The 27764-nt window shown below is 36.3% G+C and overlaps 1 protein-coding gene across 1 annotated transcript; it reads left to right on the forward strand.

The window, feature by feature from the left end:
* Positions 1 to 243: 243 nt before the first annotated feature.
* Positions 244 to 27764, forward strand: LOC129257473 (dymeclin-like). Its single transcript, XM_064096792.1, has 16 exons — positions 244 to 424; positions 3332 to 3732; positions 5429 to 5522; positions 9392 to 9637; positions 11154 to 11279; positions 11913 to 12046; positions 13459 to 13644; positions 14298 to 14482; positions 15404 to 15529; positions 18467 to 18580; positions 19252 to 19346; positions 20676 to 20793; positions 21373 to 21555; positions 22912 to 23034; positions 23466 to 26834; positions 26966 to 27764. The coding sequence occupies exons 2-15, from the start codon at positions 3540 to 3542 to the stop codon at positions 23610 to 23612; spliced, it is 2070 nt and encodes a 689-aa protein (XP_063952862.1). The 5' UTR covers positions 244 to 424; positions 3332 to 3539; the 3' UTR covers positions 23613 to 26834; positions 26966 to 27764.

The raw sequence follows: 27764 nt of genomic DNA on the forward strand, positions 1-27764 counted from the left end.
AGGTTGCCGTTCTGGATATAACGATCCCGGTATAACGATCAAGCGGTATTATTTATAAATCGGAATTTCGTTAAATTTTATAATACATAGATTTTTTAAAAAGTGGAAGAAATTGAAAAAGTGAAAATTGTTTAGTTTATGAAAAAATAATTGCAATTAGAGATAAGTACTTATTATTAAACTGACCCTAACGCAGCGCAGCGCGGTACTCGATTGGATTTGATCGCAGGCATTGGTTTGCAAGCTCTTATTTCAGTTTATTGGCAATTTGTTGAAAACAAATGGACACCGAAAGGCGACACGTCGATATTTTTATGTGACTAAGTTACTAATACTAGCTAGGGGACTGCGAATAAGAAGTATTCTGCGATTTCTGGTTAAAAGTTTGATCTGCAGTTAAGACAAATCATTCGGCATTAATTCGGTAATGTATGACAGAACAACCGCGGCTAGCATAAGTTCCTTAAAATAAAATTTGAAATTCATCACAATCACATGAATGAACATGATGAACGTCGATGTACCGTGGGCCTGTGCCTGCCTGTGCTGTGGGAGTGTGGGCTTGTGGCTGTGCTGTGCGGCTGTAGTGTAGTAGTACTAGTATACCCAGTTGTTGTGTGTCCGGACGATCAGTTTTAGAAAGTCATTTGGAAAAATTTACAAGCGAATTTTCATCAATTTTTAGTACAAAATGTTAGGAAATATTATAGAGAGCAAAATAGAAGATGGTTAAAACTAATGAATTCATAACCTAGGCCTATTTAGTGTAATCCAAAGACAAAAAGAAGGCTTACAAAATATAAAGTGTCCGGACACCCGACCCCCCATCCTACACTACAACATGTATGCCAGTGGCACTGCCAGTGTAAAGTTATACAGACACCTTTATTTCATTGCTTTAAAAATGACAATTAGAGGAAATACAATCAAGAAAAATTCGCACTAGCTATTCCAAATATTATGAAAATTATTAATATGGTAAAATTATTTTATATTTATCAACGTTTTCTTTGTAATTTGTATCGCGCTTGCCGCATACCCCTCCGCGAAAAACAATTATTTTCGTGAAATTACATCATGATTCCGGACGCGCGCCAGACGGGTGAAGATATTCTTGATTAATAATGATATAGGGCCTAATTAAGAATTGGGGTGATTTTTTCTTCATACATGTATCATCATATATGAGTAAATTCTAAATTTTCGCTTGCTTTAGAGTTTAGACAGCAGATTTTGGTAATAATAAATAAATTTGTGTTTGCTAACTAATCTTATTTTTTCTTTTTAGCTGCATGTTCAACGGCTCTTTCCAGTATTATGCTCATTCGTATCAAGTTCTATCGATGCGCCGTCGATCGTTCGTCGACGGCTCTATACGGTAAACCTCGCGGACCGTACCTTGAGAACTAGCCGTCGGCGATCACCCACAATACACCCCACCAATTCAACATTCGATCGAAGGAGCGAATGAGATCAAAATTCGGCAAATCAGCCCCAGGCCCATATTTCCACCAGAAAATATATCAATTGTTAATGCAAAACTATGTTACATGTATATGATATTTTAAGCATTTTCTGTCATTTTAGAGATAAATAAGGTTTAAAAAAAGTTGGATTTTTTCGCCTTGTTTTTGCAATCTTGTTCTATGTATTGCTCTGTGAAATTGAACTGCAGAAGTCCTACGGTATGACATTGTTTTCGTATGCAGTAATATGCGCGTCCGGAATCATGATAGTGTCCGGTAATACAATACGTGACTATACACTACTAGTAGTATAGTAGTGTACATGTACACTGTAACGTCAGCTTTCATTCCACTAATATTTTCCTGTCCATGCTTACAGAAGAAGGTCATGATGTCAACAAAAACTTTATTTTGTAATCCAATAATCAGCTCTGCAATCTATTTGCTTTCCGAATTCCTCAAATTTTTGGCGATATTGCTCTCCAGCTCTTTTCATTGGACTTGGCCTGTCAGTGTTTATACTCATACTCAAATTCTAGCTAAAATGAGTGCAATGTAAATTTTTGTTGCGCGCCTGCTGCATGGCCGTGCAGACTGCGCACAAAAAGTTGAATGTCATGTGATGCGTTTTGACCAATCACGATGCTTAAAAATACAGAGCTATTTTATAATACACTACATGTACAATACTAGAAGTAGTGTACCCTGTAACGTACTTCAGTAATGTTAGAGTGGCTGTACTGAGCTGAGACCGAGTCCGAGATCTAACGCGTAACATTTACTTTAGATAGCCAAGAAAGGAAGGCCACTGAGGCCAGGGCTCAGTCTAGACCATAGCCATAGGCATAAATAAGGCCCCCCCCCAAAAAAAAAAAATGTTGTCTATCTGTCTTGGCTTAATTCTTAACAGGCCAATGTCAAAATTTGGGTAGGTAGGGGGGATTTTTTTGGTCGTCTTTATACACATAACCTAGATCTACATATCTCAGCGAGGTTCGCTCCACTCCACTTCACTACCGCTACACTACGCTCCACCTACACGAACCTCAACTTAAGGTGGTGAACTCGCTCTGATACTTCGAGTGACAGAGGTGGGAAAAAATGCATATTTATTGTAAAAATCCTACACTGAAACAAGCTTTAAAAGAATAAGAAGCTTAATTTCTTACTTTTCATCTGAATTTCACTCCATATCCATCCTCCGGTTAGCCTCAAATTGGTGAATTAGAGCCAACATCATCGAGTTCCTCACACGTATAAATAATTTGATGCCGATTTCAAAACATCGCATGCGAGAGGGTCGGGATAAACACTTAATTTTTTGACACTGTCAGTTTCCATTACAGCTATTCATCATAACTTGGCTCTAAAAATATATTGAATTCCTTTGATTTTTTTATAAATTAAAAAAGAGATTGTTTGGTCAAGATTCAGACCAACTTTACTTTCCACACAAAAATATACTAAAAATTAAAGTTTTTGAGCACTCTGCCTCTGGTGAAAAAATGTATAATCCCCAAGTTAACAGTAAAAAAGAAGATATTTTAAGAATGTTTAAATTGTGTATTGTATGTTGCGTATCACCACACCATCAATTCCTAATAATACTGCCCGCGGGATATTGTCAGTATGCCAAACTTAAAAAGTTATAACCGTCTTATTTTACATCTGACCTTGATTAATTTCAAATCCACTTATCGCTTGGATGGAGCTATCCTTAATCATACCAAGCTTAATCTACATTTACCATTACCAGTTTTTATTTTGCAACGTTAACTTGTGCCAACAGTTCTTGGTCTTTATTTCACTGCTTTTGTGTCTTCATATATTTCAGGTAAGATTTGAAACTTTTATTTTCTTTTCAGATTGTTTGGATTCTCCGACAAACTTGCTATACTTATATACTTATACTCCTGTACACCCTTGACCATCATGGCTTCTGTTAGAACACACATCATGCATTCAAACTTCTTTTAATGTGACAGCCAAACAGATTCAGTGATATTACCAGAGGTTTTCAACAAATAAAGACTTTAAATAGGGCAGGTTGCCTGACAATCTGCATATTTGACAATGGGTGCCACAGGAAGCAGCCTGAGTGAGCTTGGAGAGAATGAATGCCTTCAGAGATTTGTTGGAAAAGATTCTATTGACGACACAGATCCCTTCTGGGAGCAGCTCCTGTCCTTTTCCTTCAACATCCCACACACGAGTGCCGATGCAAGGCTCATAGAAGAATCGTCACAGAACCTCTGCAAGACACTGGGTAAGGAGCTGAAAGGAAGTTTTCGATAAAATTTGTATTCATATTCAAGCATATTTGTTCAGGATAAACAAGATCGGTTTTTGATCTGTGCTGCATCATGGTCCTGAGGGCCATATCGTGAAGATATTCGTAAGTTTTGCAAGACTTTGCCTATTAGAGGCACCAGAAATTTCCATTAATGTTGATTTAGTGCCCAAGAAATAGTTGCAAGTCATGCGTTTAGTTATGAACAGCTTTATAAAATACCCCACCTAGATTAATATTAACATATCAATACTAGTAAAGACGATGCAATATGTAAAGGGTATGCTTATAGAGGTACAATGCAATACAAGGGGTCTGTTTCATGTAGGGTTAAAACTAGGGTATTTTTGCCATTATGGCAACTACCATGGTAGCACGTCTTAGCAGCCAATCACAATCAAGGTTTCTATCATGATGGTAGATGTAGCAATGGCATACTTAACATAGTTGTGAATCTTTATGAGACAAGTCTCAGATTATGCACAGTTCAAAGAGATGACTTGTTTTTATTAAACTTACAATTCATGTAATTTTAAGTGTAAGTATGAACCAGATACCCCATTCCAATATTTATTAAATTTATGATCTAATGACAGTACATGTACACAAATATGAATTCAACTTTATAGGTAAGAATTATTGAAATTGCTAATTCACTTAATACCTTCAGTGATATTTCAAGTTTTGTCTGAAAATTTGTCCAAATTTGTGTTACTCTTAAAACTCCGACCTTCATGATACAGACCTGCCAACCAGTACGTTTTTGGCGTATTTAGTACGTTTTTGCAACCAAAATACGGCAGTACATTTTTTCTTTTAAAAATACGTTTTTGTAAAAAATATTTTTTTATTTTTTTATTTTATTTTTTTTACAAAATCGTAATTTATTGAGAAAAATCATCCCTATGGCCCAAATTCACAAAGGTGGTTTTGAAAACCCACGGTTGAGTCCATGGTTTATCCAGATTTCCCGTATAAATTACGCTTAATTTAGAGCGCATCGGGTGCGTGTATAAAAAAATGTCCAATGCTGATGCGCGCTTTTGTCACAATGCGCCAAATGGACGCCTGTTGCCGTGGTTATCCAAGCTATTTTATTCATGAGTCCATTGTTTTTATTCATGAGTCCACTCTTCAAACAGTGGACTCATGAATAAAATAGCGAATCTAACCATGGTAACAGGCATCAATTTGGCGCACTGTGACAAAAGCGCGCATCAGCATTGGATATTTTTTATACATGCGCCCGATGCACGCTAAATTAATTAAGCGTAATTTATACAGGAAATCTGCATAAACCATGGATTCAACCGTGGGTTTTCAAAACCACCTTTGTGAATTTGGGCCTATATGTCTCTATTTCATAAAACTTACACAAATATGGTTATTAGATCAATGTAATTTCAGGTAACTTTTTTTTTTCAATCATTTTGTTAAAACCAGGGTGAGATATAGGCCTACACATGTTTAAATGTTTTTTTTTTTCATCTGCAAGAGCAGTGCGCATTTTAGCTTGCATGCAGTTTGAGCGCTGCAATGAGGAAGTGCGCCAGGCATTTTATTATGAAATACACTTTTTTGGGGAAAAATACACTTTTATATCACAGAATACACTTTTTCATTCCCAGAGGTTGGCAGGTCTGATGATATTCTCTTCCTTTTTTTTTAACAGCACATAGTAACCTCCATTCTGGTAATCTTTGTGCATTGGTCCGTGTGTTCATCAAGAGGGCAATGCAGCTTAAAGTCTCGGCACAAAATGAAGAGTGAGTACAGTCAAACTGTTAAAATGCATTTCTTTTTTTCAAGTTATGGGAAGCTTGTTAGTTCTTACTGTTTTTACGATTTATACCAAGTGACTCAAATCGATTTTAACTCCTTTTTTCTTCCCATCCCCCCTTTATATTTCTCTGCATTCCAGTGAGATTCACATACTTTTTTCATCTAAAGATTTTCTGGTCCTCTTATAAAAAGTGAGATTTAGCACATTGGGGGGGGGGGGGGGAATTATGAAAACATCTACAGAAACCATATTTTTATTTTTAGCTCATCCGGTCCGAAGGGCCAGATGAGCTTATGCCGTGGCGTGGCGTCCGTCCACAATTTAAAAATGCTTCTTCGTCGCCATTTCAAGTCCGATTTCAATTCTGTTTCCTTTATGATAGCACTAGGTGGGGGATTAAAAACTTCTACACAGAATTTTGAAACTCATTAAATATGCTAATTTATGCGCATTTTTCAAAATTCACAAAAAATGCTTCTTTATTTGTTGACCGATTTTGAATTTTTGCTTCCATCTGGTAGAGCTTCATGAGGTTCACCAAACTTCTACACAGCATTTGAAATTCTGACTAGAACTATTTTTATGCTAATTTATGCATATTTTTAAAAATTCACATAAAATGCTTCTTCTGTGTCGACCAATTTTGATTTTTTTTTCTTCCATCTGGTAGAGCTTCATGAGGTACACCAAACTTCTACACAGAATTTTGAAATTTGGAGTAGAAAATTATTTATACTAATTTATGCAAAATTCATAAATCACAGAAAATGCCTCTTTATTTGTTGACTAAATTTCAAAATGCTGCTTCTTCTTCATCATTTCAAGTCTGATTTCAATTCAGTTTGCTTTATATGATAGCATTAGGTGGGGGATTCAAAACTTTTACACAGAATTTTGAAACTCAATAATATGCTAATTTATGCATATTTTTTAAAAATTCACATAAAATTCTTCTTTAATTCGATTTTGATTTTTTTTTCCCATCTGGTAGAACTTCATGAGGTTCACCAAACTTCTACACAGAATTTTGAAATTTTCAGTAGAAAATTATTAATGCTAATTAATGCGAAATTCATAAATCACAGAAAATGCCTCTTTATTTGTTGACTGAATTTCAAAATGCTGCTTCTTCTTCATCATTTCAAGTCTGATTTCAATTCCGTTTGCTTTATATGATAGCATTAGGTGGGGGATTCAAAACTTTTACGCAGAATTTTGAAACTCATTAAATATGCTAATTTATGCATGTTTTTTGAAATTCACATAAAATTCTTCTTCTTTAATTCGATTTTGATTTTTTTTTCCCATCTGGTAGAACTTAATGAGGTTTACCAAACTTCTACACAGAATTTAGAAATTTTCAGTAGAAATTTATTAATGCTAATTTATGCGAAATTTATTCATAAATCACAGAAAATGTCTCTTCTCATTTATTTGTTGACTGATTTTGATTTATTTTCTTCCATCTGGTAGAGCTGCATGAGGTTCACCAAACTTGTACACAAAATTTTGTCTAGAAAATTATTTATGCTAATTTATGCAAAATTTATTCATAAATCACCAAAAAAAAAAATCTTCATTTGTTTAATAATCAATTTCAATTTTGTTTGCTTTATATGATAGCTTGAGGTGGTTTCAACACAGAATTTTGAAACTCATTGAATATGCTAATTTATTCGTATATTTTCAAAACTCACAAAAAATACTTATTTATTTGTTGATTATTTTTGTTCCATCTGAGAGCTACATGAGGTTCACCAAGGTTCTACACAGTTTAAAAATATTGACTAGAATATTATTTATGCTTAATTTATATGAAATTTATTCATAGATCACAAAAAATGTTTCTATGTCATTTCTTCATCCTCAATTTATGTCACCAATATAATTCACTACAGTGTCAAGCGGGCTGAAATTAAAATTGTATTAAATTTTGTTGCGAGATGCCGGATGAGCTCCACATCATTGATGTGCTAGTTTGTTTTTGTTATAAAGAATGATATTTGACTCATTGAGAGAAAAAAAAATGTCATTATTTGTTAAAGTGTTGCAAACCTATATTTCTGTTCAAGGTCATTATGTTCTGTATAGATTTTGTTTTATTTACACGTACATTGCACTTTGTTTTCTTCTTCAATGTCAGCAGTGGGATGGCTGAATTGCAAAAGGAAGGGTAAATCTTTGCCTGCATAACAAACAGCATTTTGTGTCCTTGAATGAAGTGTTTGTGTTGGCATGTATATTGTATTAGTTAAAACAGGGCTCCTCACTAAACCTTTTTTTCTACTGGTCCAACCTGTTCATGTCGTACCAGTAGATCCCAAATTTTTCAATTTTTCTGGCCCGAACCTAAAATTTACTGGTCCCCCAAAATAAAGAAAAATATAAAAAGAGACTTGAGTTTATTTTGCTGACTTTAATTGCTTTTATTGCCCCCCCCCCCCCCACAACATAATTCATGAGAGCCATTTCTCAATCTGGCTATTTCTGAAAAACGACTGGCCCAACAGCAAATTTTACTGGTCTGGGACCGTCATACCAGTGTCGCGCCCTGGTTAAAATAAATCAAATATAACAAATACATCCAATAGCATACCAAAAAAAATGTCACACTAAAGAAAAAGTCTTACAGAAAAAGTAGGAAAGTATAATCCTTTATGTGATTGAAGAAGTTTGAAATTACATAGTTTGTCCTTACATCTTTTCATATTCAGAATTTTCTTGAGTTCATCATTTCTAGAATGCTTCTGAATTAAAAGTAGAGTTTATTCATTTATGTGCATGTCAAGACCTCTTGTTCTTGCATCGAATGGAATGTTTTTTTAACTTATTTCATGAACATGTCAGTTACAGCACATGGAATTTGAGATATTGGACTGAACGTTTCGGCTGTTTTGGGGTTACATTTTCAATCTTAGAGCAGTGTGTAAAAAATCTTTGTCTCGTATGATGACAGCATTGTTCCATATGAGTTGCAGTAGCAGCATCCACGTAATTACAGACAGGACATCCTTTTGTCCATTAAAATGACAGAAATGCCTCATCCGAGCTGACCAGTGTAGAGGCATCTGAGCTTAGAGTATTATTGCATACTCTCAGACAAAAATACTCAATTTCCCCAGAATTTATGGGAGGGTTGTCACACAAATAACATTATTTTATGCATGCAATGAGTAAATATGCTACTCCTTTCAATGACAAACTTTTAAAGGTCAAGTCCACCCCAGAAAAATGTTGATTTGAATAAATATAGAAAAATCAAATTAGCATAATGCTGAAAATTTCATTAAAACTGGATGTAAAATAAGAAAGTTATGACATTTCTAAATTTAGCTTATTTTTCACAAAACGGTGATATGCACAACTCAGTGACATGCAAATGAGACAGACGATGATGTCCCTCACTCACTCTATCTTTTGTTTTTTATTGTTTGATTTCTACAATATTTCATTTTTACAGATTTTACAATAGGGACCAACTTGACTGAACCATATAATATTAAACAATGCTAATTGCACATGTTCAGGGAGGAATTTATTGTTGTTTCACTTGACAATGAGGAGAAATTCATAATATTTCATATTTCTTATAATTAAATACAAAATAAATAGTGAGTGGATGACGCCATCAGTTTCCTCATCTGCATACCGACCAGGATGTGCATATACTGTTTTGTGAAATTAAGGGAAACTTGAAAATGTCATAACTTTCTTATTTTGATGAAATTTTCAGTGTTATGCTTGTTAGAGTTTTTTCTTTTTAATTTTTTTAATTCAAATTATTTTTTTGTTGGGGTGGACTTGTCTTTTAATTTTCCATTACCACGACTATTCCATGCATTTATCTTTCAGCCATGTCTTCACGTGGCAGACCTACAACGCCCTGTTCATCATTCGGCGCAGCCTCAAGTACTTCCTGGAGATGCTATCCGAGGGGCGTATCCTCCAGCAGTTATCAGTGTTAGTTAGAACTAGACCATCCTCCACGGTGCTCAATGTAGAAGATGTGATGGAGAACGGAGAGGCAGATGGAGATGAGACACTCCTGGAGAAGTTCATCCAGACCCTCATACAACTCCTGATCGAAGTCCCTGTGCTGTAAGTAAACATAAATCTTTCTTCTGAAGACGGCAACAAAACACATGTCAAAACATCAAATTTGGGTGGTCCTTTTCATGCCCACAAAATAATACATGGTGTACCATGAAACCTGTACACTATTCTTCTTTGCCATGGAAACCTCAAGAATTTTATCTTATATTAGGTTTTTTTGAGTTTTTTAAAGTTTTTTAAAGTTTTTTTTTTTTTTTTTTTTTTTTTTTGGGGGGGGGGGGCAAGTGTACTAGTTGACTACACTATTTGTAAGCCATAAAAGTCTGATCTGTGTTCACGGCATACAAAGTCATTGGAATGAAGCAACGCAAGACATCTGCACTAACATTGCCTGACATATTTACAGTTCAGGACAATGAAGGAGACTACCCCCAAATCACATCTTTTACCAAGAGAGAGGGCAGGCAGTTGTGTTCTTACTCATGCTCTGTTTATCCAGAGCTTCACGCCACCAACTCTATGCTGTGAACATGTGCTCCGTAGCAGTCCACTTATGGACATGAAAATCAAAAAGTCCCTAATGGTGTCGCTAGCATACAGTACATGTATTAAACTACATGTATGTGTTCCGCAGATATTCCTTTTTACAATAATATTGTAGGAGTGCTCATATTAGGTCTATGTCTGTTTTGTACGTGTAGTATATACATGTATGTTGTATAGTTTCTAGGGGACAATACATTTTATTGAAAGTGAAATTAGAAGTAAATTATGATGAGTGGAAAGGTTTAATGATCTAATACTTGTCTATTGTAGTTGGTAATGATTCAATACTTGTCTATTCTAGTCCATAGTATTGAAACTATTGAAACTGTTGTAGGAAGTGTTTATTTGTATACATTTTACTGTTTGCTTATTGCATCGGTAGTGTATGTATAAATTCAGACTTCTTTTTTTTTCTTTTAAAGCCTTGTTGTTAATCTCATCTTAGACGATGATTTGCAATATCCCTAAGTTATATGAATATGTGAATAAATGATCTGTCAATAAGTGCTGCAATGATAAAAGATAATTTCACTGTTTTTTTTTTCCTTGGCAGAACTGTTTATGCCCATAGAAATATTAACATTCTTTAAGATGACTGAATAAACTGCTCCTGGAGTGACCGGCTCTAGTGCAATTTTGACTCAGAAAACCTTCGACTCAAGGGGGGAGGGTTGGCATCTGAGGTTTTCCTGAATCTACACATCTCTTCCATTAACTTGTAAATTCTGCTTTTCCTCAAACTCCATGCAACTTGCTCCTATGCTGCCCTCCAGCCTTTTCTCTTCCCAATAATGTTCACCCAGTCTTCCTCAGAGATACCAGCATTACTTGGCTGATTTTACAGCCATTCTTTGAAGAATGTTTTTTTTTTTTTGGGGGGGGGGCTCCCCTATTACACTTTCCCTGGCGCGGATCACAATAAAAGTTTCAAAACAAGCCTTAGGTAAATGTCTGTCGTTCTTACATGTTTCTGTTTGTATAAATGTTGCATATTTATAATTCTTTTGCATTGCAGGAATTTCACCTATGTAATTCACCTAGAGACGATCAACACCTTATTGGTTCTCCTATCAGTTCAGATGTACATACCAAGGATATCACACAAGAGCCTCATTACAGAGTATATCATGCATGGAAAATGGTGAGTTTGTCCTTTTGAATACAGGATATTGATATAGAGATGAGTCCTGTAGGTAGAAAAGAAAAGTATTTATGAAAGGAAATCCCTTTCTTGGAGTTGATCAGTAATGAATGTCTTATGACTGCAATACATTTTAATTCAACTACATGTATGATGCTCTCATGCTCATATTCTGCATAATATTAGTTTCCAATGATGTTCATATACTAAACTACATCCACTACTTTCTATTATATGACACCTACGTAGATTCTTGTCATTTGATCAGTTGTTTGATATTTCTCATTCAGCCAATTTTACAATGACGTCATCATTTGTGCAAATTTACAAATATTTATCGTGCAGTTTTTATCCATATGATTTTTTCCATTGCATGCTTGTGCAGACACCACCGGCACTACACATAAAAACACTTGTGTTTGCAGCGTTAATTGTAATCAACAGACCACGCTCGCTCAGCTGCATGCCCTCAGTTTCATAAATGTCAAATTACCAAGATATGTTTTCAGGTGTTATATAAAACAATTTTTTTTCATTTGTGCAATCGACAATACTTTATTAGGTGAAAGATGAAATCATACATTGCACTCATAAACATTGATGATTAAATACTATCTTTCTTTTTTTTTGCAGTTCCAATGATGCCCATATTCTGGTGAAGATTCTCCTAGATCAGTTCATCAAGAGAGAAGAATGTCCAGCAGAGCTTCTGAGAGATTCACCCAAACCAGCTAGCTTTCTTTACGGCATCTCTGCAGCAATAGCAGGTAGGGCCATAGTGCCACTTGTTTTACACCCACGTTGTCTACTTTCCATTTGGTCTCATCCCACTTGGTCTAATCCTAGTTCATCTACAACCAGGTCCAAATGGTCAAAGCCTTATTTTTCTATAACCAATTTGTCTACAAATCATTAGGTCTAATTGTCAATAAGCCTATTTACCTACAGTCCGACCTCTATGTGGACACGTTCGGACCAGCACCAATCTGGTTAGGGGATTTATCCGGATCTGGGAGACCCAATATTCATACACGCAGCTGCCTCCCCAATGGCGGTAGCTACACGTAATCTATTGTAGTGGGCGTACAGACAGTGTTCACTGTAGTGTCAGTGCAAATTACAGGCGGTATTTTTACGGAAACGAAATCGATTGATGGCCAAAACTTTTGGATAATTTACCTGCTAAAATGATTGAGGTATACATCGAGCATACCTTGAAAGAAAGTGAATGACTCGATGAATTTAAGTTTTACAATTGGATCATCTCGGCGGGTATCTCAGCTTCGCAAAGTCAGCCATTGTTATACTGGCTATACTGTACACATGTTATCTAATCCATTGGTCTAACATCAAATAATGTACAGGATTAGATGAACCAAATGCTCATTTGATAAAGTGCAATGAAATGGGAATTAGACCGTCTTGGCATAAGACTAAATTGACAGTTAGGGCAAACGGTAATTAGATCAAGTGTGTAGTTGGCCCAGTGAGTTGAGCCGTGATTGGTGTTAGATAGGTTGATGATTAAAGCTTTTGCTAGTAGACCGGATGGATACAAACTGCCTTCACTTAGTTTTCCCAGAATTAGAAGACCACTGTCTTCTTTATTGTCTTTTTATACTGTTCAGAGAATATATGATATCTTGCTCAACGTTATTAGATTTTGAGTTGTACCTAGAAAGATTAAAGGCTCTCTTATTCCATTCATGTAAGTTTTGGTAAATCTCGCCAAAAGTATTTTTCACATTTCCAGTTTACGATTACTACATTATATGAATGTGTTCTGTCCTGAAATTCTTATGATGTGGATGACGTGAAATAAATATTCAATACAGAATTATAGAAAAGAAAGCTAACAATCCCTATATTAACCAGTCAGCCATATGCATGAAAGCATAGCCACCTAACAAGAGATAGAGCACCTATCAAACAAGAAAGCTTTAAAAAAAATAGTTATTACAGGTTATGCAGTACTTATACTATATCAAGGCACCTAGAGACAATTTGACCTTCCTTCATCCAAAGTGCTCTATGAAAATGACCAATTATGTGTACTGTACGTAAAATCAAACTGAGGGGAGATCAAATATGACCATGCTACTAAACATCAAATGATAAAACATGTAATTCCTTTAAATAACAATCATGTATATTGGCACTGATTCTCTTCTCCTTCCAGCCGGTATCTGGGCGGTGCTCACTCTGGGTTACGGAGGACGATCGAAGACAGAGGATCAAGAAGACAGAGCACTCTTAGCCAATCAGAGTCTCCTCCTCTTACAAGTCCTGACCAATCACTACACGCATGAGAAGGGAATACACAATCCGTACAGGAGGGCACTCTGCTCCTTTGCAAATTCACAAGGTCAGCACAAGTTTTCTGTACACGTTAGCTTCCAGGTGCAATGTGGTCGGTGGTTCTGGGCCTGTATTCATAAATTTGAATAATCTAGCCAGAATTTTACTCAGTAGTACTAGTAGGCATAATATGCTTATCCATCTTTGGTTTTCGATTGTCTTTTTTGGCAAAGTATTTTGATCGAATGTAAGTTTTGCCTCGTTAAACTGGTTTTAGCGTAAGTGAGGACACAACCGTTCTTCGGGAAGCGATCTTTGCACATTTTGAGCATGCTACGCCTCACACTGTTTGTGGAATGCCTACGCTGCAGTTTCAAATTTCGCGCGAAACATGTCACCCCACTGAGAGTGTTCCCATAGCAACAAGACCGCTTTACGTGAAGTGGTTTTGAAAACCACTTTCGGGTGATCAAATGGGAACGCTAGCAAAGCAAACTTCCAAACTGGTTTCCAGTAAACCAGTTTTAGAAAGTATAATGAGAATGGTGTGTGTGACTCCCCTGAATTGATCTTTATCGTAAAAAAAAAAATTGATACCTATGTTTAATACATGGACATTTTGCAATTTGTGCCCCCAACCCAAAGGTGGCCTTCAAAGGCTTGAAATAAACTTGTTTGTTCTTGTGAATTACTTAATGTCATTTTCTTTTCCCCCTCCAGATGGTGGAATTCCGATTGGACCATCAGGTTGCCTCCCTCCATTCAAGCTGAACTCTGCCAACCTGTATGAAGCATTCTGTAACCATCTCAAAGATGATCAAAGTACCCTCCTTCTATACCTCCTCCTGCATCAGAACATTAACTTCAGGAACTATGTCTTGTCAAGAACAAACATTGACACACTGGTATGTTGATATCATCATAGCCTTGGTGACAAAATCTTGATGTTAAAAAAGTCCAATGACATTTTTAGGAGAGTAAAACAAAACAACCATGAATAAGACAGTCATCTCATTGATATTGCATGGTGACTTGTCCAGCATTGTGTGTGCCTCATTAGGGACTAGCTGGAATACTTTCCCAAGAAGTGGAAGATGTGCATACATTGTGTGCAGGATTGACTTATTGAATCTGATGGCAGGGGTAATGATAAATTTGTAAGCACTTAAATATGTACAATGTGTGTCCGTAGAGCATTATAATACAGTATTGAATAACCAGATTATTATTATTCTCCAACAGGCCAGTTCATAGATACAATCTGTTGATGATTGCAATTTTTTTAGCCCTGAAAATCAGGGGGGGGGGGTTTCTCCTCTCAATCCCTGTGACAAGGCATCTGGCGATGAGGTTTCCTTGACAATGAATATCCCTGATGACAAATCTGATTGCTGGTATTATGTATTACAATGCCGTTATATGGATCCTAATCAAATGATTGGCTGAAATCTATCACATGACCAGTCGTTTATTATAGCTTGCAGGGAAAATTTTCTACTGACTGGTGCTTATGACTGGCTTATCAACCTGCCAGGGGTTTGAGATGAGGATGGTTTTTCAAATAACAAGGATCCACATCACTTTCTTATGGGTCATTTAATACCAATTATTTTGCTCGGGCAGTAGAATAATTAGGTAGGCCTGTTTCCTTCGAAATCATCAAAACACCCTCAGCCATGCCTTTGTCATGATAGAACTGTTCCTAAGCCACCTCTTGCTTGCAATTCTTACTAATGCCCACGATGATGTGTACTATATACTTGTATGGCTGTTGATGATTTTTGTTGTTGTTGATTATGTTATCCATTGTTGTTGTTTTGTAATAGGTAATTCCCCTTCTGAAGATACTGTACAATGCCCAGGAGAGGAATTCCCATCATATCTACATGACTCTTATCATCCTCCTCATCCTCAGTGAAGACGACTCCTTCAATAAGTGTGTTCATGAATTGGTGAGTTATCAAGCGAATAGTCATTGGCAAGTGGTATAAGCTACTGAAATGTTTGCATTCGATTGGCTGAGAGCAGTCAGTGAAAATTATTGACTAGATATTCATGAGACACTTTCCAATTGAAAAAAATATATTAATCATTCATTGTTCATTAGTAAAAAAACCTGAGCAATGCTACATATTATTTCGTCGGACCTCTTATGTGGTATGTGTGATGTTTCTGAAATATTTGTCTCTGTTTTCTAGTCCATTTGAAAATTTGTAATGCTCCCAAATTGTCATGGGCAGTTTGTGAAGTAGAGTAAGAACGGTAAATAATGGAGGTCGGATGTCCAAAAGGTTATTTTAATGAAGTGCCATATATAAATATGGGAGTCCCCGTATTTAATTATATGGTACCTCATTACCCTACTCAAGTTCGGTGTTGGGCCGAAGTAAAATCAGCACAGCACCAAACTTGAAGTGAAGCAGGTCCTGGGACCAATATCATAGGTGTTGTGCTATTGATAATGTAGGCTCATGTTCGGATTTGATTCATGTCTTTTAAGGGAAGAGAAAAGTCAGAAAAATCAGTGTCACACATACAATAATGTTGCATGACTTATTTAGATTCAAAACAGTGATAGGTCAATACGCCATCACATGATCATAGCTGCAAGGATCGCATTTGTTATATTCAAGAATTTGACTTCACCTCAGTGAATATAACTGCTATGTAGTTTAAACTTCTGCCGTATATTCACTGAGGTGATGTCACTCATTGCTCATAAACTGCCTTATTGGGTAATTTGGTTGGTGTACGCCCTAGTGTATAAGTGAAGATTGCATAAAGCACACGCTAGCTGTGTTATCCTATTATGACATAGAGGGTTCAGAGTTGCAGCAAGCACTGTGAGTTTATCGTAATAATGATAATAAAAGCTATTTTTTATAGATAGTGCTTTTCCCATAATGGCCCAAAGCGCTTTACAGCATATTATTACCCCGGTCATCGGATCCTTGCATGCCCACATACAATGTATGCACCTTCTCCACTCCCTGGGGAGCGTTCCAAGACTCCATTGCTAGGCATACTACATAGGCTTTCGCATCCTACCGGGTACCCATTTAGCACCTGGGTGGAGAGTGGCAAAGTGTGGATTAACGCCTTGCCAAAGGACGCTAGATCATAAAGCCAGTGCAGACTGATGGTGAATCTACATAGACTTTATAATATAACACATATTGCCTGGTCTGTCTGTTTAGCAAATAACATTTCAACTCTCCTCTGAAGCTGTATTTCCCCCTTGGGAGAATATTTTATCTCAGCACTGTGAATTTCAGGTAAAATACAATCCCTTGAAAAAAAAATTTAGCTCCTTTTGAGAAATGAAATGTTACTCAACCTCTTGGTAAGCAGTATCTGTACTACTATGTTCAACGTTAAAACAGAGCACTAGAATGACCTAGATGTACAGTAGCAGTATGGTTCGGTATCTTATATTGACCTTTCCATGACCCTCCTATATCCTTGAACACAGTCACAGTGGGGTATGGGCTGGTTACACTTACCTTGTAAGAGGATCCAGGAAGGAAATAGTTCAGATGGGATTGTCTCCAGTATAAATCCTGTTTACATTATAAAGGTCGTCGCAAAACAGGGCAAGGAAGTTAACAGATCCTTCTACTGTAGCCAACTTAAAGGAAATCTCCACTTAAGGGCATCTGTAGAGACTCCTGAATTTACATTCATGAACTGCTTTTCAGTTTCCAACTTATTTTTAGATTTAGTGATATAGGGAATGTGTCAAATATTGTTTTCATTGCATTATGATTATTATTACTTCATTAAATTTGTCAACATTTGACTGGATGAGTGACTTGTTCAACTTCGTCTGCTGAGATTCTTCAACATTCATTTTGTCGTTGATGATTGATCAATCAATTTTATTTCTTTCATTATGATTACAAATGATAGAACATGCCATCCCATAAAAACTGAGTCACAGAGTTCTTATTACATGAAAAAAATGTGCAAAGATCTTCATACGTTAAATATAATCTGTACTGGGCTGATTTATTTATTTGAAAAAGGAAAAAGCTGAATTCCTCATCATTTCTCCAGCCCTTCAAGCTTTTGTCAAGGTTCCAATATCAAAGTATTTTCACCATTACATAGCAATTTTTTTTAAATGGCTAACAAAGACTACATACTCAAAAGCTTTAACTGGGCATTGTGGTGTGCTCCTGGGTTCCAAGCTGTTTGACGAAGTTACAAATTGATGTAGAGTTTTAAGGTTCAAGCCCTGGTCACATCTATCGGATGGTGACACTAAAGGTCACTTCCAGACCTCAATAATCAAACACAAGTGAAGTGAGTCTTTTGTATCCGATTGGCCGGTTGAAGACATGAATGTTTATCACTTGGGCATGAATAAGAATACTTTTTTTTAAAAAGAATGTTGGCAGGTCTGCATTACTCCAGCTGTCAGCATAGAATAAGCTTGCATGCAGCTTGAGCACAGAGCATCGCGATTGGGACTCCTTTTTTTTATGTTGGCAGGCCTGCTATCTGCATAGCAGTGCGTATTTTATTATAAAATTAGTTTTTTTGGGGGAAAATACAGGTTTTTTATCACAGAATACAATTTTTCATTCCCAGAGGTTGGCAGGTCTGCTGATATAGGAAGTGAATTTCAAACCAGATCAAAAAGGCCACACAGCAGGCACTGCATCGAAGCTCACAAGTGTAGTTTTTTTTCGCATAAGACCTTATACACTATACATGTGCAGCAGAAGGCTGTGACAAATGTTTCCAGCCTTTCATCAAGATCTGAAACTGAAAGACTAAATATATACATTTTTGAAAATCCAATTATTTGTTTATCTTCTCAGAAACTCTGTTCTTGTGTATTTTTCATACACAAAAATGACTAATTTCTCACCCTTTTCCCTTAGATGGTGAAGCAGGTAACCTGGTACACAGATAGAACCATAACAGAGATCACATTGGGTGGCCTAATCGTTCTCGTAGTCATCAGGACCATACAATACAACATGACAAGAATGAGGGTGAATATAGTCTACATTCTCTCTCTCTCTCTTTCTATGTCTCTGTATTTGTCTCTGTCTATGTGTGTCTATGTGTGAGTGTATATTTCATTCTCTCTGTCTCTTTCTATCTCACCCTCATTGTGTCCCTCTCTGTCTCTCTCTCATTCCATCTTTCTATCTCCCTGTCTCGCTTCTGTTATTTGGCTTTTTTTTTCATTTTTGATTATTGTTGCCATATATTCTTTTATTTCATATGTATATATTTGAAATAAAGGATAAAGTCTCATATTTTTGTATCTTGATTGTTTCCAGTCTCATTTAATTGAACTACATTGTACATTTAGGGCATTCCAACACGAGCTGCACTTATCATGTAACTTCTCGAGTCTTGTCCTTATCGGATCATAGTGCATTTACTGTCATGTCGTATGTAATGTATTCGCATTAAGAATATGAACACCCCTATACAAACTTATATGGAATAAACATGAAGATTATTAGTTTGAAAGGTAGCTCCTAATGTTAAGACCCCCAATAAGCTTTCAAGAAAGAAGAGATAAAAATATGATCTGCTTACTTGTGCCTGTTCACAGTTCTTTAATCAAAATTTTAGTCCCGAGCTATAGCTTACAAGGACGAAATAATCTTTGATTTATTGTATGCTATTTCTTTCATTGTGTAATCCACAGGATAAATACCTCCATACAAACTGCTTAGCTGCTCTTGCCAATATGTCTTCACAGTTCCATTCGCTGCATCCCTATGTAACGCAGAGGATAGTAAGGTGAGTGGGTTCTCCGTACAAGATAAGAATCATGAACATACATTGTCCCACATGTGCTTATCTGTGTTGGTAATCTTCAATGTGATCACTTTCAGCTTAGATTTCACAGTTAGGTGTATGCAAGTGAACAGGCTCTAGATCTATGGTGATATAGTGACAACTGACTTTGATTTCAAAGATTTTTTTCTTACAAAATTATTGTTTGCTGCAACATAACTACATCTCTCATATTAGCATTAAAAAACAAAGAATGTATTCTTGAATTGAAGGAAGAAGTTGTCATTAATGATTTTCTTTCTATTTGTTTACTTGTTTTCAGTATGGCAATACTCTCCGAAATGTCCCTTCTACCGGTATATGCTTCAGGGAACATAGCGATACAAGGGGAAAAAGTTTGCATTGCAAATGAGAAAGTTGTCTTTTTTATGTCTCTATTCTCACTTGAAGTATCCTTATTTTTAATTTACATCATGCAGCTAATTGCCTATCATTCACGACTTTCATAAAAAAATGTATTAGGTATGTTATGTTATCTTTTTGGTTTCTAGTTTCATAATGATTTTTTATGAGGTTTAGATTGCCCAGGAAGGGTAGTGTTATCCATGCATCATATTTTTGACTTTTTTATAGGATTAAAAAAAAATTCCCCCTTATAATGATCTTGATTTTGCCACTATTAAAAATTGTAATAAACGATCATGTTTATAAAGAAAATTGTTGTGGCTCCATTATTTTTGGTCGTTGTGAAGTTTTGGTGATTTGATCGTATGTTTTCATGGAGGGAATCTAATGTCAGTGATTTCTGGTGCGGTGTTCATACCATGTTTTATGTAGCATTCATGAGGTATGTGCGCATGTGAGGATGACAGCAAGGTTGTGAGTGGTGTGGATTTTATTTTGTCTGAATCGTAGTGATGAATGTATTGCATGTGCACTGGCACTGGAATTGATTGGAATAATGTGGCTGAACCTACCTAGAAACGGTCTCAAAGATGACATCTCAATGAAAGATCGTAGATCACGAAGATGAAGAAATGTGACAAAATTAGATGAACTGTCTGACTTGCGGTTATGGGATTGGACGCAGCGGTCAGAGGATGGAACATTACAAGTAAATGTATTAAAAAGATTGAATAGTCAAGGAAAGCTATGAATGGTGTGAGTATTTGGCCTCAATAGTTATTTGCAAAAATCTCAATAAAAAGGCCTTCTAGACAGTTATTTAATGTGCACTTAAAATAGCAAAAGTCCAGAGGGCCCCTGGCCGTGGTAGAAATTTTTTGGTTGCCCACATGTCATGATTGATTACTGTTTGTTTATTTTCTGTAGTTTGTTTGAGTTACTAATCAAGAAGCATGATAAGATTGTGGAGCAGCTTAGAGCGTCATCAGCTGTTGAAGCCAATGGAGATCTCACGCAGGATGCTGCTGTTGTACATGATGATCTGGTAAGACATCTCCATCTTAGGCTGCGTTTAATTGACAGTTTGTCCCCTCGGGTCGCTGTTTTTACTGATATTTTGTTCAGATAAAGTTTGCAATGTATCACTTATTCATCGGTTGTGAAAATGAATGTCTCTTTCGTATAATACGTTTAACTGACATTTTCCCCTAGAGTCGCTGATTTTAGAGATGTTTTGTTGGAACCATGTTTGCATTTAATCAGTTTTCCTTATTTTTTCAAAATAAACGTCTATCATGCATTTTGGAAGGGGATTTTACAGAACCATGGATGTTTAATAGTCAATTAAAGGCAATCATGAATCTCAATTCTTCACAATTCTCTGGTTTAGACTTGTAAAGCACTCCAAACTTTACCTGAACTTGTGGGTCAAACTCAAGCTTAATAGAGAAAATATCACTATTGGAATGATAATTGTAGTAAAGTTGATTATTTCCATTCAGCAATTTTATATCTACAGTCACTTGAAATGTGTTAAGTTTAACAATTCTATTTTTACAGGAGAAAGTAGTTTGTTATGTCGTGATTTTGATTTAATCTATACTTTCTATTGTTATGGTTGCAGTTATCAGATCTGAGCGTGTTAGAAGAAGTCATTCGTATGGTGCTAGAAATCATCAATTCATGTCTAATCAACATGCTCCCACACAATCCTCATCTAGTCTACACGTTACTCTACAAGCAAGATCTGTTCACGAGCTTCAAATCACATCCAAAGTTCCAGGATATCATACAAAATATTGACACGGTAAGTAGATCTTTAAAAAAATCTTTTTGAGAGTCACACAAAACTCACAGATGTAAGCAACCAGCTGTTGGCAACAAAGAAATAAAGGTTATTGTACTGCACTTACATCAAAGGCAATCTTGTCTGCAATTGATAGAGTACTCAGTCAAATTTGGGGGAAGTTGAAGGTTGCTTCTGAAAATGTATTACTAGTTCTCAACTCCTTTGTCAGTTCTAGGTGTTTTCTTTTAGTGTCCTCAATTTTTACTCAATCGTTCATTTATCAACCGAGTAGACTAGGGGGTGTTAGACCCAGTATATTAGACAAAATGGATATTAAGGCCTGGTCCCGCTGGCCGACGGACACAAAATGTATTCATAACAGATACCGCGGACAAGCAAAATTTCGGGGTGGCTCCATCTGTTTTCATCCACTCCAGACAATGGACAAAATGGGCAAACAATTAAATCACAGTGGACGGATGCTCGATGGATATAGAGCACATGAAACAAGTATGCAAAGAGTACACAACGGATACATAACATTTTCCAATGGATGGCAAGATTCTTTTCCGTTTTACATCCTCTCTGCATCCGTAAGTGCAGTGGGAATAAGCCTTGACACAAAATGGGTACAACCTAATCCTGTAGTTCAGCTATACCCTTGGTTATGTGTGTGTTTATTTTGAACAGATTTGTATCAATCAGATATGATTATTTACACCTAGGACCAATATTTAACGTCACCAACCGATCAGGACTCGAACCTCAAACCTCTACATCAATTTGTAACTTCTCATTTTAGCTTGGATTACAGGTGCACGCCACAATGCCCAGTTGGTTAGGCTAACTGGAAATGGTAAATGGGAGGGATGGCAAAACGGTTATAGACAAAGTAGGATTAGACCATGTGGAATGAGACCAAATGGAAAATAGACAAATGGGTGTAGACCAATCAGCGATTGACCAATTCGCCTAGAATGATTATGTTATTTTATACAACTCCCAAGGATGTTGTGTTATCTGATTGGTCCAAATCGGATCACATGATATTCAGCGAATTGCACTATGGCATCCAAAATGCACTAACCTGCACTCTGACGTCTGAATGCAGGATAGTGTGAGGTCTGGAATTATCTAGAATTATCTAAAATTTAGATCAAATATAGCATTCGGGGCAACTCAGTAACATAGGGGAGGGGGGTTGTATAAAACAAACAATGCACACATTCTTGTGCATAGGGGACCTAAATAATGAACTCTGTGCTCGACTCGCCAAATGGATATACCACACTCGGTCATGTGGACCTCGGTGCGGTATATCCATTGGCTCTTCTTGCACATCTTTCATTATTTATGCTTTTTTCCTTTGTGTAGGTTCTGACATACTTCTCAGTGAGGTTAGAAGAGAGTCAAGAGGAGCATCATACACCATCGGTTCATCAAGTATTAGATATCATCAAACAAGGCATGCTGCAATGGCCTCGAGATAGATTGAGGGTAAGTATAGTCAAACCTGTCTTGTGGCCACCAAAAGTGCTCTTTATGACTCTCCAAGAAAGGCCGGTTGTTGTAGTACGTAATTCATTGGGAAATGCTATACAATGGAAACCAAAGTGATGGTCTTATTAGACAGGTGGACCTTTAATACATGTGGTAGCTAAAGCAGGTCTGAATGTACTACAAAATGGACTAGTCTAAAGAAGTTTGGGTCTCTCTTCCCTGAGGTAGTATTCAGGGGACACACACACTACTGTGCATTCATCAATGAGATAACGTGTTTGGTTTATGTGCACTCAAGAATGACTTCAACTCTGTGAAATACCCCACTGTGATTGAATTCCTTCATCATCTCCCAGCTACATATATGTGTAAAACATATTTTGATTATGATATAATTATGATTGATTCTTTTATCTGTTTGATTCCAGAAATTTCCTGAGCTGAAGTTCCGGTATGTAGAGGAGGATCAGCCTGAAGAGTTCTTCATCCCATATGTGTGGTCCCTAGTCTATCACTCCTCAAACATGTACTGGGATCCAGACCGCGTAGAACTCTTCTCTATCAATGCTACATGACATATCTCAGACTTGTCCTAGTCTAGGACTCCGAAATTTGGGATCCAGGCCATGTAGAACTCTTCTCTATCAATGCTACATGACATATCACAGACTTGTCCTAGTCTAGGACTCTGAAATTTGGGATCCAGACTGTGTAGAACTCTTCTCTATCAATGTTACATGACTTATCCCAGGCTGGTCTTTGTCTATCACTCCTCAAACATGTGCTGGGATCCAGACCATGTAGAGCTCCTCTCTATCAATGCTACATGACATATCACAGGCAGCTTTTAGTCTGTCACTTCTCAAACATGTATTAGAATCCTGTCTGTTTAGAACTCTTCTTTATCAATGCTACATATCATATCCCAGGCTGGTCCTAGTCTATCACTCCTCAAACATATATTGGGATCCAGTCTGTGTAGAACTCTTCTGTGTCAATGCTACATAACATATCCCAGACTGGTCCTAGTTTATCACTCAAACATGTTTTGGGATCCACCCCTTGTAGAACTTTTCTCTTTCAATTCTAGATGAAAATATCGCAGGCTCGTCCTAGAACTCTTGTGCTTGTACCCGTTCCATCAATCTCTGAGGTGTGTTTGGCCCCAGTCGGTTGGTTCTCAAAGATCCAGACCTTGTAGAACTCTTGTCTATCAATGCTACATGACATATCCCAGATTAGGGCTGGTCTCAGAGTGCTTGAACTTGTTCCTGGTCCATCACTTTTTTAGGCTCCATTTAGTGTAGGTGTGCTTGAAGACATCAAAAGGCTCAAATGACGGAACTCTAGTTGCATGGTGATCTAGACTGTTCAGATTCCTTCTTAAAGGAATAGCATCATAGCCTATAAAAATCATGTCCTAATCAGTGATGTTACAGCTAAGGCTGGGAATTTTCTGCCCACCTAGAGGATTTTGCCAGGAAATTAAAAAAAGATAGAATAAAATATGAAAAATGAAAGAAGAGGAGAGAAGGGAAGAATGGGAGAGAAAATGGAAAAAGAGAGAAGAGGAAAAGGAAAAGAAAAGGAAGAAAAAGAGGGGGAGGGAAATAAAGAAAATAGAGGGAAGAAAGGGAAAACAGGAGGAAGAGAGAAAGGGAAGAAAAGGACAGATAAACATGCAAGAAATATCAGAACATGCAGGGTATTTATACTGGATGTACAACTCTTGTTCATATTTCTGAATGATTATGTAATTTCCAGTGAGGCTTGTATCTGCATACATGTGCAGCCTTTTTCCCTGCTCACTTTTTTTCAACACATCCTGTAGTAATAATGATGGGTATTTATAAAGCACCATCTATTCCAAGGCACTATTAGTATTACCCCGGCTTTAGCCCTAGCTGCTGTTTCAAGCACCCGGTGCAGTCAAGGAAATCATGCTGGGTAACCATTGTTTTGAACGACAATATCTAAAATGAAGCAAAATTTTTCCCATCTTCAAAATATGGTATAAATTACTTCCAAATAAAATGTCATTGTTGGTGATTCTCCCCCCCCCCCCTTTTTTTATGTGGATGGGTTTATGATATATTACCATTTTGCATGTGTACATACAGGATATGTATATTTGGCAATATTTAGTTTCAGAGTTTATGTTTATATCAATATTTTATCCTCATTTTTGCAATAATGTTAAGTTATTTTATTTTAGACTGAAATGTGCACAGAGCCAATTTTGTAATTTGTTGTAGCCATAATGTGTTCAAAATTTGAATGCAGTTTACTTTAATGCATGTTGGTTATGTGTATCAGTCTTGTGCTTTTTCTACTACATTCGTGCAAATTTTGTATGAAAAGATCTTCCTAATTCAAATTACAATTTATAGATAGCAAATTTGATACCTTTGCTGAAAATAACCATTCTATTGATATGGTTATTATTCATGCCATGTAATATATGATCTGTGATGATTCTTCTGCAGAATTTAAAGTAATATTTCTGGAGATACATATTGTGTTTTATTTAAACATTCATTCTCATATGTGTGATAACTAGTACCACTTTCTCATGTCACATCCGAAACGTCATTTCCAATTTTTAAATCTCTGGGATTACTAAAGAAAGATGAATTCCATCTTGAGTAGTTAATTAAAGCAATCTAAAGCTTGTCAAAAAGGAATTGAGATTGTTCAACTCCTGATGATATGGCTGGATACAGATTTTGTATAACAAATTTTGGTGAAAGTTGGGAGTATTATTTTTTTAATGGCATATTGTCATAGATTGACAGGTCATGGTCTTTGTAACTCAGACATCAATTTATCTGAGATTTTTGTGCACTGCATTTATTACTCATTGCAGAAATCCATATTCTTAATTATGTGGTGCATGGAAATCACGAAACATACAAATTAACACCCATCTGGCAGCGTACTTAATTATAAACATTTTCAACGTCTGGTACACAAAAAGTATGTTTAAATGAAGATGCGATAAAGGATCTACTTAGAATTTGCAGAGAAATGTGACATGTAATTATGTATGATTATCATTCAGCTTTCAAAGAGAGAAAAAAGAGTTAATCTGGAATATGTGAAAAATAGATGGTTAAACTCTTTCTTATATTTTTTCATATGATCAAATCTAAAATTAACAAGTGGATAGATTTCCCCAATTTCCGTGTGGGTTCTGTTATTTCCAATATATTAAAAACGAACAGGAAAATTTTACTAGGCTACACTGATCACATGATAATAATTTTCAACAGTTGACAAAGCAATGATTAATTATGTAAACTCACATCCCGTATTCTTAAGTCTGGTTTAACTTGGGCCATGGTGTAACTCTGTTCTAAACTTATGGGATGCCAAATATGTCAACATTTTTACTAGCATTCATGTTTCTTGTGTTTATCATACTTTTTTTTATCTTAGTTAAATGTTTAAAAATACTATTTCATTTATAATTCTGAGATGGTTAAAATTAGGTTGAGTTGTCAAATGAGCCGGCTGAATAGAACCTGTATTGTTAAAGATTTGTGCTACAGTTAGCTATCCATAGTTAAACACAACTTTAGACCAGAGGTTGAATTAAAGCCAAGTTCAGAATACAGGTCACAGAGTTCTGTGTTTAACATCAGTTTATTCAGATTTATATTATTATTCTCATTAGAAGTTTGGTGATACAAGCTTACAGCATATATGATTATGTGTGAAATGATGTTGGTCATAAATATATATATTTTGACACATTTATTGTTTTTGTGTCCCTGAACACCTGCCCCCCCCCCTCCGTTCATAAAGGACTTGCAACTGTTGTAACCTTGCCATTATGGCAACTACCATTGGAACCTTGATTCTGATTGGCTGCTGAGCCCTGTTACCATGTTAGTTGCCATTATGGCAAAGTTACAACAGTTGCAAGTCCTTTATGAAACGGGCCCCAGGGCCCTCTCTCACACAAAAAGTTGTGATGTATATGGAAAGCCATGACAGTCAATTTTTTTTTCTTCATCAACGAAGCTAACACATTATCACTTGTAAATTAAAGGAGCATGGTGATTGGTAAAAACAATAATGGAATGAATCAATTGAAACTCTTGTAAGATGTGGATCATAGGCACTAGCGTACCTACGGGGGGGGGGCAGACTGCCCCCCCCCCTGACGAGTCTTGAAGACTTTTTTTTTTTTTTGCTTGTCAATTTTTTTTCTGGTACGAAATCCTTTATTTGTGGTTGAAGACCTTTTTTTCTTGTCAAATTTTTTGGCGGACGATATCCTTTATTTGTGGTTGAAGACCTTTTTATTCTTTGTTTTTTGCTTGTCAAATTTTATGGCGGACGAATTTGCCCCCCCTGTGGAAAATCCTAGGTACGCCACTGATCGTAGGGAGTGTTTTGTGAAAGGACTAGTTGGATGTTTTATTTGACAGAGTTGCTTAACATAGTAACAGTCGGCCAACTGTGCTTCTCAGCCAATCAAAATCAAGGGACATTATCACATGACAAGTATTGTTGAAACACTCTTCTGATGTGTTGTATTCATTTACCCAACAGTTGCAGATAAATATTTAATTATCATAAAACAGATGTGAAAGTTTTAGAAGATGATTTATTTGGGCAAAGTTTCTTTGATGCTTTTGTGTAAATAAACAAGTTGTGTATAAAATTCTATCAAAAATGTGTTCATAATGCTATGAAATAGAATTAAAATGATATTTTAT

Source organism: Lytechinus pictus, chromosome 3 (genome assembly GCF_037042905.1).
Source record: "Lytechinus pictus isolate F3 Inbred chromosome 3, Lp3.0, whole genome shotgun sequence".
Lineage (NCBI taxonomy): Eukaryota > Metazoa > Echinodermata > Echinoidea > Temnopleuroida > Toxopneustidae > Lytechinus > Lytechinus pictus.